The 13,373-nt window shown below is 48.2% G+C and overlaps 1 protein-coding gene and 1 long non-coding RNA gene across 2 annotated transcripts in view; one reads left to right on the forward strand and one right to left on the reverse strand.

Moving 5' to 3' along the window:
* The window catches only part of STK10 (serine/threonine kinase 10), a 127,527-nt gene extending 118,951 nt beyond the window's left edge, over positions 1-8,576 (reverse strand). The window contains exon 1 of the mRNA XM_055554570.1: positions 8,184-8,576. Within this exon, the coding sequence (XP_055410545.1) occupies positions 8,184-8,339 (156 nt within the window). The 5' untranslated portion in view covers positions 8,340-8,576. The remainder of the gene's footprint in view (positions 1-8,183) is intronic.
* LOC129632859 (uncharacterized) lies at positions 6,944-7,758 on the forward strand. The gene is made up of 2 exons (XR_008704704.1): positions 6,944-7,344; positions 7,552-7,758. It is a non-coding gene; the product is annotated as an uncharacterized LOC129632859 (long non-coding RNA).
* Positions 8,577-13,373: the final 4,797 nt, after the last annotated feature.

Raw genomic sequence — 13,373 nt, forward strand, 5'->3', positions numbered from 1 at the left:
ACACCCACATGAGGTTTTCCAGCATCCCAGACTAAGTGGTTTACATGGGTTATTTCAGACAAAAAGCCCTATAGTGTAGCTAATGAAACCACGGCATAGGTAAGTACTTTTCTCCAGGACCACACAGCCTGCAAGGGAGAGGGCTGGGCTTCAACTCCAGGACCACACCCAAGTGCCCAGACCACCTCTGGTCCCTGGCAAACAGGAGCTGCCCTTCCCATCTCACCCTCTCTGCTCTCTCCTGACCCAGCTCTCTAGAACCTTCCATGCCCACATACATCTGCTTCTCGGGTCGGTCACCTTCCATCAGTCACTTCCCTGCCTGGGGTCTGACCTGGGCTCCAACCACTGCTCTGGCCTTCCCTCCCACACGTCCACCTACTACCCCTGGTTCCAGTTACCAGGCCGTGGCCACTCTGGCCCAGCCTCCACTCATCAGTGGTCACCTTGGCCTTGGGCAGCCAGGACATCTGGATCTGGCATCCCCCAATTGTGCGGGCCAAGCACTCCCCATCCAGTAACTATCCAAAGATCACTCTCCTCTAATACTATACGAGGCTGATCTCAGGACAGGGTCAGACCCTGGCAAGGTAGGGCAGGCAGGACAGTAACCATGACGTCCACATTCCTGAACGTGCCATCCAAGGCGCTCTTCACTTGGCCCCCACACACTACTCTAGACCTGGCCCGAACTGGCCAGTTCCCCAAAGCCAAGCCCAGCTCCCAAATAATACACTGACCACAGGACTTGAGGAGGCAAATGAAATACGTACAGCGGGTCAGGGAGGGCACACAGTGGTAGAAGACAGTAGAAGCCAGATATATGCTGCCCAGTACCGAGCCAAGGCCACTACTGAGCATCTGAACCACGGCTGGACCACAGCAAGATGCAGTGTAAAAGCCAAATACACAGATTTTAAAGGCTTTGCATGTAATGAGAACTTTAAATATCTCTTTCTGTGTTGATTACATGCTGAAATGATAGCACTTTGGATATATACTGGGGTAACCAGTACTATTAAAATTCACTTCTCCTGATGTTTTTCCTTGTTGGAGTGCGCCTACTAGAACACTTTAAGTTGTGTGCGTGGCTCCTGTTACATTCCCCTTGGACATTCTCCTCACTTCCAGCAGACATGACCCTGCATGAGTGCATGCCGGGCCATATCAGCATATCTGATCAGGGCTTTTATGTGAACGCTCATGATTTCAAAATGCTGGCAATCACTTCAAATTTGGTTCAGCCATCATGCGAGTCACACAAACCAGTCCACAAGCCCTATCACACTCAAGGGCCACCCGGGGACAACTTGAGGCCTCGCTGCCTGGCTCTCTCCTGGCCTGGGCTTCCTTCCCTCTGTCTGTCTGTCTGTCCTGTCCCCACCTCACCCGCCCTGTCCAGCGGAAGCTGTCCCCTCTCACCGCCAGTCCCATCGTGGTCCTGATACAACTCTCTTGCCAGGCAGAACCTTCCTTTCCACCCCCATGTGGCCTTGAAAGCATCAGGTTAGGTGGGTAGCTGGCTCATCCTGTGTGCCTACAAGCTACTGATCTGATTCTCCCAGCTGCTCAGTGGAGTGAGCGTTGGTCTCAGCCCCACCAAACACATGGGGAAACTGAGGCAAGCCATTCACCTGACTTCATACAGCGGCTAAGTAGGGCAGCCAGGATTCAAAGTCAGGTCTGCCTGGCTGCCAGGCCCAAGTCTTGCATCACACACCTGTGACAAACACAGGTGCGCATGGCTGTTTGCGGAGCTGAATCCAGGCACATTTGTTTGTAGGAGGCAGCAGCGCTCCACAGGAGCGCTCTTGCCCCCAGGGGACATGTGGCCTTGCCCAGGCATTTTGGCCGCCTCAGATGGGGGCAGGAGAGGCAGGTGCTGGCAGTGGGGTCATTTTGTAGGCAGAAACCAGAGATACTGCTAACATCCTACAACACACAGGCAGCCCCCATGACAAAGGAGGAGCTGCCCCAGATGTCAGTAGTGCCAAGGTGGGAAGCCTGGCACAACGAACAAGCTCTTAACACTGAAGTCCTTCTGTTTGCCCCCAGCTTAGCTGCAGTAACTGGTCGGGACCTTCTTTGTTTCATAGCAAGAGCATCAGCAATAATGAACCATCTTCCTTTCCTGCCCACTTCCTGGGTGGGGATCAGGTGCTGAATGTATTACACCTTTCTAAGTATCTTATCCTTCAAATCATCGCCTCTGTTTTATAGATAAGAGTCTGGAGGCTCAGAAGGGGGAGTCACTTGTTTGGAGGTGCAACCCAGATCCTCCTGAGCCCCAACTGCGTCCTTTAACGTTCCTGCTCCACGCCCTTGGCAGCAGCTGGGCCTGGGAGTGACCCATCCCAGGCTCTTTTCTGGTGGCAGCCCCTGCAGGGAGCACAGGTTCGATCCCTGGTCAGGGAACTAGAATCCCTCATGCCATGCACCAGGGTCAAAAAAAAAAAAAAAAAAAACGGGGCCAGTGGTGGGGGGTGGGGGGAGTCAACTCTCCACTCATTTATCTTATTTACATGCTAATGGATAACACCCATGCAAGCTTTTCCAGCATCCTGGACTAAGTGGTTTACACAAATTATTTCAGACCCAACAACAGAGATATTCCCCTAGTCCAAGTAACTTTAGGAAGCCAGGGGACACTGGGTGGAGGTGAGGGCTGGCTGAGCAATTGCTTAGCTGCTCTAGACCCAGACGGTGCGAGGTCAATGCAAAATCTGCCACTTTAGACCCCGTGGGCAGGCGACATCCCCAGGAAGCTCGGGTAACCTTGGTTTTCGGACCCAGCCAGGAACCCACTCACAATAGCAAGGACTTGTGTTTAAAAACACTAGGCTGAGCGGAAATAAGGTTACAGCCTGGGGGCAGAGCTCTTTCCGGAGGCGAAGGGGAGGTGCACAGGGATGAGGGAGACCTGGGCAGCCCCTGGAGGAAGCGGAAACCCAGGCTTTAAATTCAGGCAGAGTCGAGGTGAAAGGAGCTGCCAGGCTGGGGAGGGCGGGAACCTCAGCTTTGTCTGAACTGGGCGGAGGGGCAGGATGTGGCCCCAGGGTTAACAATGGCTCTCTGAGCAGAGGGTACCTGAGGTCCCCACCCGGAGGGCAGCCACTGCCAAGGCCCCGGGTTCCCAAAGGACTCGGGGGAATGGCCCTTAGTGAGGGCGAGGGGGCAAAGGGGCTGCTAGGAACTTATCTCATTTTCTTTTAAAAATCACGCTCAAAGAAGCATCACTCCTTCCACAGAATAATTCCCTTCCAGGAGTTAAGCCTAAAGGATGATTTAAAATATACAGTCAGTTTTGCTATAATGCTTACTTTTTAAAAATGTCAGTTTTGTTCCAATACCACTGATGTATCAGGGAACAATTTTATCAAAATGCTAAATTCACATCTGCTTATGTGTTGTCTGCCAGAAACACGAGGTAAACGCAGAAAACTTCACCCAAGTGACCCAACGCAAACGAATACACACAGAGGGCACAGGCCCCTCAGACGCCTGTCAGCAACCTTTGAGACACACCCGTCCCATATGGGGGTCCAATTTGCCACCTAACTTCAGAGTGCAGAGTCTTGGCCACTGAACCGCCATGGAAGTCCCCATAATTCTATATTTCTTATCCACAAAACTTGTATAAAACTCTGCTACTTGTTTTTTTAGGCAATCTTTATTTCTTCTAGTTTGTTGGTGAAGTTTTTGAGTGTTGTACCCTTATCCCCATTTGCTCACAAGGCTTCTGATTTTTACTGCATGAATCTGCACAGTTTAGGGGTTTTTAGGAAGGCATTTACATTACAGCAGAACTGACGGTATCGTGTAAAGGGTTTAGCACAGCGCCTGGCACATGATAAGCACTTAAATCAATTTAACTTATTAACAGTAAAAAAAAAAATTTACGAGGGGATTACTTACATATCCAAAAAGATTAAGATCATGGGGACACTGAACCATCCCAGAAAGTATGTATGAAGCATTTAGAATAACACGTGAAGAGGTTTTAGGAATGAAAGATGGCATAAAACACTGTAGCTTTGTAGATTACAACCTTGCATTTTAACCAAAAAATTTTTTTCTCCATAAAAATCAATTATGGGCTTCCCTGGTAGCTCAGCTAATAAAGGAGACCCCAGTTCGAATCCTGGGTCAGGAAGATCCTCTGGAAAAGGGATAGGCTACTCACTCCAGTATTCTTAGGCTTTCCTGGTGGCTCAGCTGGTAAAGAATCCGCCTGCAATGTGGGAGACCTGGGTTCAATCCCTGGGTTGGGAAGATCCCCTGAAGAAAGGAACAGCCACCCACACCAGTATTCTGGCCTGGAGAATTCCATGGACGGTAATAGTATGTCCATATTTAAACAAATATTTTTTCTCCATAAAAATCAATTAAGTCTGGAAGGAAATATATCAAAATGTTAACAGCAATTGATGGGACTTAGGGTAACGTTTTTCTTTTTAACTAAAAAAATTTTGTACTGTACTCCTAATTTTACAAAATCATAAAACTTTTGAAAGCTTAAGGACAACATAAGATGACAACTAAAGCAATCTTCAGGAAGCAGAAGAAAAATCTCAGCCTGTTAACCCAACTCTTCAGGTCCACGGGCTCCCTGCCTCTGTTCAGCATTTGAGGGCCTGCTTCACCCGCAGCTATGAGAGTGGGCACACCCGGTAAAGGCAGATTGTTCCATTCAACACCACACCAAACGCTTCCCTTTCCATCCTGTCTTCAAAGATTATTTCCAAGGGCAAGAACTTTTAAACTATATAGCCTATGACTTTAACTTTGTATCTAGTAATAAACTAAAAACTATTTCCCTCTGAAATCCATCTGAAATCGCTTTAGGAGCAGGTGAGAATGAACTTGACTTTGCACAAAATCAATCTTACCTACGTCTTTTTCACCAGAGATAAACTGGTGGCTTACCAGGGAGAAAAGGGGAAAAGAGGCTCCATAGTGGCACTAGTGGTAAAGAACCCACCTGCTTACGCAAGAGAAATAAGAGCTGTGGGTTCAATCCCTGGGTTGGGAAGATCCCCTGGAGGAGGGCATCAGCAACCCACTCCAGCTTTCTTGCCTGGAGAATCCCATGGACAGAGGCGCAGAGAGGGCTACCGTCTATGAGATCACAAAGAGTCGGACACAGCTGAGCAACTTAGCACGCATGCACGCACACATCTTGACTGCTAATGCTTAGGCTTTGAGCCTCAACAAGACACTCAACAGGAAATCTATAATTGGCATCCTCTTCTGACAAGTCTTTGACAAATTGGGATTCTCGTGACTTCTTTTTTTTTAATATTTATTTTATTTATTGACTGTATCCGGTCTTAGTTGCAGCACACAGGACCTTAGATCTTAGTTGTGGCATGTGGAATCTAGTTCCCTGACCAGGGCATGAACCTGGACCCCCTGCATTGGGAGCGTGGAGTCCTAGCCACTGGACCACCAGGGAAGTCCCTCTCGTGACTTCTTACACCAGGGAAATCCTCAGGAAGGCCATCATCACCTAGGCTGCCAGAAGAAAAATCTGCTAGTTCTAGGACAGGAAGAGGAGATGCTGCTAGCTGGCTGTCACTTGCCCAGCTCACAGCCGGCTGGTTACCAAGGCACCGTGTCGAAGGAGAAGTTCTGCTCCGAGATAAAAAACCTAGATGGAACCTCTGTCCTGTGCTGCTGAGATGGCCATGCCAGGGGACAATGAAGTAGGGAATAGAATCTTTATTAAATCTTTATTAAAGCAATAACTGCTTCAACTTCATCTCTAAGGGGCTGAGTAAACAGCACTTCTCCAGGGAAGGAGATAGGGGTCACAGAGATCTCTGATCTAAGACAGATCTTCCGAAGCTGCTAACTAAGCCCAGAGCCTTGGTTCTAGTCCATTCCTTTCCCTGGGACCCAGGATTCCTGCACGTAACATGGGGATGGGTTGAAAAGTCACACACTAAGGCCAGGCGTGGAATCTAATAAATTGTCCAGGTGTATCAGCCATCACACAGCTCTCCTGGTCTAGCTTTGCCTTCTCTTAATGAGGAGAAAACCAAGGGTTCAGAGGTGGTGGGGAGGGAGCTGGGGTACGGTCAGCTCACAGCTTTGAGCACTACACTCGCCTTTAAAAGGGTCCATGTGTTCTGGAGAACCAGCAGACAAAATAACTTGTGAATCAGATGGGCTCCTCTGGAACTTTCAGAGCAGTAGGGGAGTTTTACCCAGCTAAAGCAGGAGGAAATGACAATCGAAACTGACAAGGGGAAATCTTACCAGCCTAAAAGCAAAGTTCTGCATTTAGATTTGAAAGAAAATGAACCATATGAAGCCAGGATCCATTAGGGGACAGGGACAAGACTAATTGAAAGCCAACCCTGAACAGAACAAACATCTGTGAGAGCCAACAACAAGCGCTGGAAACACCAGCTGAACCTTTTGGAGCAAGTGAGGGACATGATGAGCTGCCCAAGGGTGCAGCTGCCCTCACAGGGGTCAGAGCACACCTGGAGAGCAGGCTGTGTCTGGGGGAGGCCAGAGCTTTGGTGGCGTGTCCAGGGGTGGGGTGTCCGGGGGTGGGGTGTCCAGGGGAGGTCTGGGGAGGTGGGGGGCGCAAGACTGAGGACAGTTTCCTGGTGCCTTAGAGGGAAATGGCAACCCACTCCAGTGTTCTTGCCTGGAGAATCCCAGGGACAGGGGAGCCTGGAGGGCTTCCATCTATGGGGTCGCACAGAGTTGGACACGACTGAAGCGACTTAGCAGCAGCAGAGGGAATAGGGAGCTTTGGGAAGGGTAAAGAAGATGTGCCAGTGTAGAATGTGCTGGCTGCCCTCGCCTACACGCAGAGCCCTCAGGCAGAGAAGCGCAGCAAGTCCAACAGCTGAGAGCCACGGGTGTGGGTGTCACGGCCTCTCCAGCCACAGAACCTTTGCTCCAGTGGGGGTTCCACCCTGTAACAGGAAGTGCCTGCTTAGAAGGGAGGTGGTAACAAAATAGACACGGGGATGGGCCTGGGTGGCCTCAAAATTGCCTCCACCCGTGTTTCTCAAAACTTAAAGTGCTTAGCGATCACCTGGGGATTTCTTACAACGCAGACCAGAGTGGGGCCTCAGACCCTGCATTTCTAATAAGCTCCCAGCTGATACTAATGCCACTCCTTCAGGGACCACAATTTGGTAATTCAGCTCACCACCACTTGCAGGTCAAAAAGAGCAAGTCTTGACCAGGAGGACTGAGAGAAGCCCTATCTGTGGTCCAAGCTCCTAAAAGGGAAGTCCTGGGATCAGAGTGGTCCACAAGCTAAAGAATCCCATGGAAGGTGACGGTGTCTCATGAAGGGGGTGTCCTCCTCGAGAACATGTGGGTTTTTCTGAGTAAAGGGTTTCCTGGGAGGAAGGAGATAGGCGAAGGGTGGCGTCAAGCCCTAAGTGTTTTTTGGGCCCCCAGCAACACAGTTTCTTCTCAGGACTAAGAACCAGACAATGCCTACAGCAAACGTGTCTAGAATTAATCAGCTCTGCCCCACCCACCCCTCCACAAAAGCTCTCTGGCCTCCTATTCGTCTAGGGGAAAGGTGACTACAGACTGGGAGACTCCCCAGCAGTGACTCATCCACATGCTCAAATCTGACCCCCGAAGCGCAGGATTCCAGAGGCCCTAACCTCCCGCTCTGCCGGCCCCAGCCTCCATCTCCAAGCCTAACCTCTCACTCCGAAACCCCCTACCCCCACCCCCGGTCTCTGTCTCTGGCTCATCTTCAAGTGTGTCCCTAATATCATCGGACCCAACCCTTCCAGACGCAGCCCAGTTGCTCTGTGCCCATCGCCTCGGCACCCTCACAGCATCTGGGTGGACTCCCCTAAAAAGTATGCCTAGTCTCGGACGCTAAAGTTCTATAAGCGCCCCTTTGTCTCCCCCTGCGGCGCCGAGAGCGGTGCTGGGCGCACAGGAAGTGCTCGGAAAAAGCTTGGGGGGAGCCGCCGCGCCGTCAGGGGCGCAAGGACTGAGCCAGGCTGAGTGAGGGTACCCCCTACCCCCGGCAAAGAAGAAGGGTCAGCGGGACGGGAGCCCGGGACTCCGAGTTCAGGACCGGGCAGCCCCTCCGCGTTCTCCCGAGCCGCGGCCGAGACTGACCAGGGCCAGTGCCCCTCCCTTCCGGAGCGGCTCCACGCGCCCCGAGTCCCTCTCAGCGCCCTCACCTTGTAAACCTTGCCGAAGGCACCGTCGCCCAGCTCGCCCACGATCTCCCACACCTCGTTGGGATCCAGGTCCCGGCGGACATGCTCATATTCGCGGGACTTTCTCTTCTCGAAGGTAGACAGGCGCAGGATGCGGCGGAAATTGGCGAAAGCCATGGCTGGGGACACGCGAGCCGGGGGACGAGGCGGAGGGGCTGGAGGGCGCCGCGGCGCTCGCGGGCTCTCCGCAGACCGGCCCTTCCCCGCAGCCCGACACGGGTCAAGTGCGCCCCGGGCAGCTCGCGGCTGGAGCACCCGGAACCGCGCAGGCAGCCGCGGTCCCCGCCCCTGCTCGGTCCCTTCCCGGGGCCACCTCCCGGTGCCGGCCCCGCTCGCGCCGCGCCCCCCGCCCAGCCGGCCAGCCTCGGGAGGCGTTCCGGGGACCCGGCTCCACCTGCCGCTCCCCGGCAACACCCGGAGACCCCCTAATTGGCTACGGGCGCTCCCCGGCTCCGCCCGTCGCCGCAGGGCACTCTGGAAACTGTAGTCCCCCGCGCGCCGCACGCCCGCAAGCAACCGACTAGGCTTTGGAGAGTTTAGGGGACCCTTCGGCGAGAGCGTCCCGGAGCTGGGAGACCCCCAGAGTCACGTGGCTCCCAATATTTCTGCCGGAGCGAAAGGGGAACCAAACTGGCTATTCGCGAGCGCCCACTGATTGTTGTCCAAAGACCAAGAGGGCGAACCGACATTAATCACTGAATCCGCCCTGTAACTTCCCGGCAAAGCTGCTCTGCCCCCGCCCACTTTTCAGGTGGGGGCGCCGGGCAGGCTAGGCACCAGCCCCCTGCTACACATCCTGTTGGCTGAGCCGGTGCGGTTTCCTCGGCGCGGTGCTGCCTCCTAGCGCGGGAGATGCCCGGTCCTTGCGGCAGTGGTCAGTCCTGGAGACCTAGGCTCCCCGGCTCGCTTCTCGCCTCCCAGGGGCTCTGCTCCCCGAGATCCACCAACCGGCCAGGATTACAGGGCTAGGAGAAAGAGCTCCTTGCCGACCTCCGTATCACATGCATCAGGATGGGTCTTCAGATATGTTTGCAAATTAAGTAAAAACTTTCTTATTCTTAATTTCCCAATTTTAAAAAATAAGCTCATTACACAGGGAGGCCTGGCGTGCTGCCGTCCTTGGGATTGCAAAGAGTTAGACGCGACTGGGCTAGTAAATAACAACATACATAGAATTAAGTCTTCTTTGACTTAAGACCATCATTCTCGATCCTGGCCATTTTTTACTTGCCGCTGTTAACTGTCTCTAGGGCAGTTACACTTATATCTAAATCTAAGTGGGTTCCAAACGGTGGGCAGCATGTAAAGCTTATTATGGTAACTCTCCCTCATAAATAGAGCCTCAGCGAATGTCACACTCCAATAGTTCCCGTTCCTACGGAGAAAATTCATGTTGAGGTGTTTTTACCACTCCGGAGCAGCAGGCAAATACCAAATTGGAAAGACAGCTGCAGAAGCCTGGGGTGCTGGTAGTGGTCTGCATAAAGGGTGCCCTGAGTAAAGACTGAAATGTCTCCACTACTTAGTGAGTGGTTGCAACTGTAGAAAGTCTTAATCACCAGAAGAAGCAGACACAGCACGACTGGGCGCTCACACAAATAAACCTCCCAGAACAAGCCGGAAGGCAGGTCTTTCTCTGTTTTAGTCCACCTGACCAACTCGGTGAAGCGGGTGGGAGGACAGTGGGGAGGCTCTCCCATTGGGAGGAAGGGGCTCTGACTTAGGTCAGTCTAGGGGTCTGGGAGTTGGAGGCCCAGGTTATCCCCAGGTCCAGCCAAACCACAAGGACTCTGTGAAAGCTCCAGAAAAAAATGAAGTAAGAAACAAAAATGGAGAGCTTCACTCAAAAATGTTATAAGTGAAACAAACCAGACACAAAAGACCACACGTTACATGATTCCATTTATAAGAAATGTCTAGAAAAGGCAAATCCATGGGGACGAAAAGCAGGTTAATGGACTGAACTGAAATGGACATGAGGGGTCTTTTTGGAGTGATGAAAACATTCTAAAACTGGATTATGGTGATGATGTAATAACTTGGCAGATTTATTAAAAATCACTGAATTGTATACTTGAAATGGATGTACTTTATGATATGTAAATGATATTTAAGTAAAGTTGTGAGAAATCAAACAGAGAGGTTTAACAAAACCAAGCTATATCTCTGAAATAGAGAATAGACAAGACTGGTCAAAGACACAAAATGAGTTACAGAAAGAAAAATAGTCCCCAAGACAATGAAAATGAAGAGGGACATAGTATTAGGTACCATAGAGATTTTGAAATCACAAAATGACATTTTAAACAATTTTATGTGAATATAATTTGTATGAAATGGGTAATATGAAATAGGTAATCATGTAGAAGAAAATACAAATGGTATACAAAATTATAAGTGATATATAAAAGATACATAATTTCAATAAGAAATAAAAGCCTAAATAAGCTAATAATGAATAAAGAAATGAATCAAAAATCTAAACTCTGCCCCCACTGAAAGACATCATGTTATGTGGTTTTACAAATAATTTCTCCTTTTATATAAATACTTTAGGAAGATAAAGGAAATATTTCATTTTTCTAAGATGAGTTTTACTACAACTAAGTAGAGATAGTAAAAGAAACTTGTGGACTACTTTCCCTTAGGTAATAGATGGATTAAAAAAGATACTAGCAGGAGGGGACACATATATGCCTATGGCTGATTCATGCTGATGTATGGCAAAATCCATCACAATATTGTAAAGTAATTATCCTCCAATTAAAATAAATAAAATTTAAAAAAAATAACAAAATACTCACAAGATGAAACCCAAGGTGAATAAAAACACCATTACCAAGAAAGTTTTATCCAGGAATAAAAGAATGGTTCTATGCAGAAACAAAAGCTATTAAAGTAAGACACTGCATTGACAAAGAAAATCACATAGTCTCAGTAGTCACAGAAAAAGCATTTGACTGTTTTCTTAGGTTGGACTCTCCCGGAGACAAGGATCTGAATACAAATAGTTTATTTGGGAGGTGATGTTGAAGCCCGTAAAGGGAGCTGATTACTGCTATGGCTAACAGGGCTTAACCCACTTGGGTGTTCTGGGGATCAGGATACAGCACGCTGCAGACTCAGCCGAAGAGTCAAGGAAACTGGGGAATTTTTCTCTAAGCCTCATCTGTCCTTGACCAAGGGCTGCTCCCTAGGGCAGCGCTGCTAGCCTGCCGTGCTTGAAAGCCCAGAGAACATCTCTTAAGTTGAGAGATGTCATGGCACTTTGTACAGCTTCTGCTATAAAATCCTCACATTTCTTATTTCTTCTCCTTTTTCCTATGGCATTTGCTAGAATCTTTAGCAAACGATTTTACTGTATGTTTAACAGTGAAAATAGGAATCCTTGTCTTGGTCCAGTATTTAATGGAAAAGAGTTTAAAGTTTCTCCTTTAAGTATGATATTTATGAAAGACTGTGGCAAAAGATCCTCACACATGTGTGCTCAGTCACTTCAGTTCTGTCTGATTCTTTGCGACCCCATGGACTGTAGCCCACCAGGCTTCTCTGTCCATAGGATTCTCCAGACAATACTGGAGTGGGTTGCCATGCCTCCTCCAAGGGATCTTCCTGACTCAGGGAGCGAACCCACGTCTCCTGCATTGCAGGCAGTCTCTTTACCCACTGAGCCACCTTCCTGCTATTTCTAATTTGCTAATAACTTTTTCTCATAGCTGTAGAACTTTATCAAATATTGTTCCTGCATTTACCATATAAGTTAATCTTATGATTAATTACATGAGTTTTCTCACCCAGCCTATAGTCATGGTAAATTTCAATGACTAAATACTCTTGCATTCTTAGAGAATCTTTTATCTTCCTCTAGAAAGGCTAAGTAACACAAGCCCAAGGTCACACAGCTAATCAGTGGCAGAGTTTGGATTTGAACCTAAGTAGTTTGATGCCAAAGTCTATGCATCTGTTTGTGTAACTACTGTGTCCAGTTGCCTCTTGGTCATAATGTATATTTATACATAGACCATTGACTTTGATGGGAAATTTTACACTTTACATAGATTTTTATGTCTACGTGCACAAACCAAAGGCACCTATACTTTTCTTGTGCTGTCTCTATCTGGTTTTAAAATGAGAACATTTATTATTATTTTTTTAATTTTATGGACCAATTTAAGATAGGAATTATCTATCTGTTCATTTTAAGTTTGGTACAAAACCTGGTTTTAAATTTGCAAATCTCTAATTCTTAGAGTTTGAGCATGTCTTCATAAGTTTGTTAGATGTTTGCATTTCAAGTTCTTTGTTGGTTCATATTGCTGGTTCATATTCTTTGCCTATTTTCCTATTAGATTTCCTTTCTCACTTTTTGACTGTAGGATTTAAAAAAATAGTTTCTTACTGAGTTTAGACACTGCAGATGTCTTTCCAATTTATCATAAATCTGTTAACTTTCCAATGACTTTTGTTGAGCAAGAATGCTTAATACTGATGTAATTGAATTTTTTGTCTTAAAAAAATTTTTAAGTCAACTTCATTGAGGTTTTGTTTATATTTAATAAAACAAGTTCAAAGTTTTGACAAATATTTACATCCAAGTAACCATCACCGTGGGCTTCCCAGATGGTGCTAGTGGTAAAGAACCCACTGCCAGTGTAGAAGATATAAGAGACTCAGGTTCAATCCCTGGATCAGGAAGATTTCCCTGGAAGAGGGCATGGCAACCCACTCCAGTATTCTTGCCTGGGGAATCCCATGGACAGAGGAGCCTGGCTACAGTCCATGGTGTCACAAACAGTCGGACATAACTGAAGCGACTTAGCATGAAACCAACACCAGAGTCAAGGTACAGAACATTCCCCTCGTCTCAGGAAATTTCTTTTCCTTGATCATAAATGAATCCCCACTCACCAGCCTCACCGCAGGCAACCACTAACCTGTTTTCTGCCACCATATACTGGAAATGTCTTTCCTAGTTCATCAGATGAATGGAATCATACAGTAGTGCTCTTTTAAGTTTGGTTTCTTTTCACTCAGCGTAATATTTTGAGATTCATCATGTTGTTATATGTATTTGTGGTTCATTCTTCCTAAATGTTGAGTAGTATTCCAGTGTATGGATATACCACAATTTGTCTATCCATTCAACTGTTG

The sequence above is a fragment of the Bubalus kerabau genome, chromosome 18 (genome assembly GCF_029407905.1).
Source record: "Bubalus kerabau isolate K-KA32 ecotype Philippines breed swamp buffalo chromosome 18, PCC_UOA_SB_1v2, whole genome shotgun sequence".
NCBI lineage: Eukaryota > Metazoa > Chordata > Mammalia > Artiodactyla > Bovidae > Bubalus > Bubalus kerabau.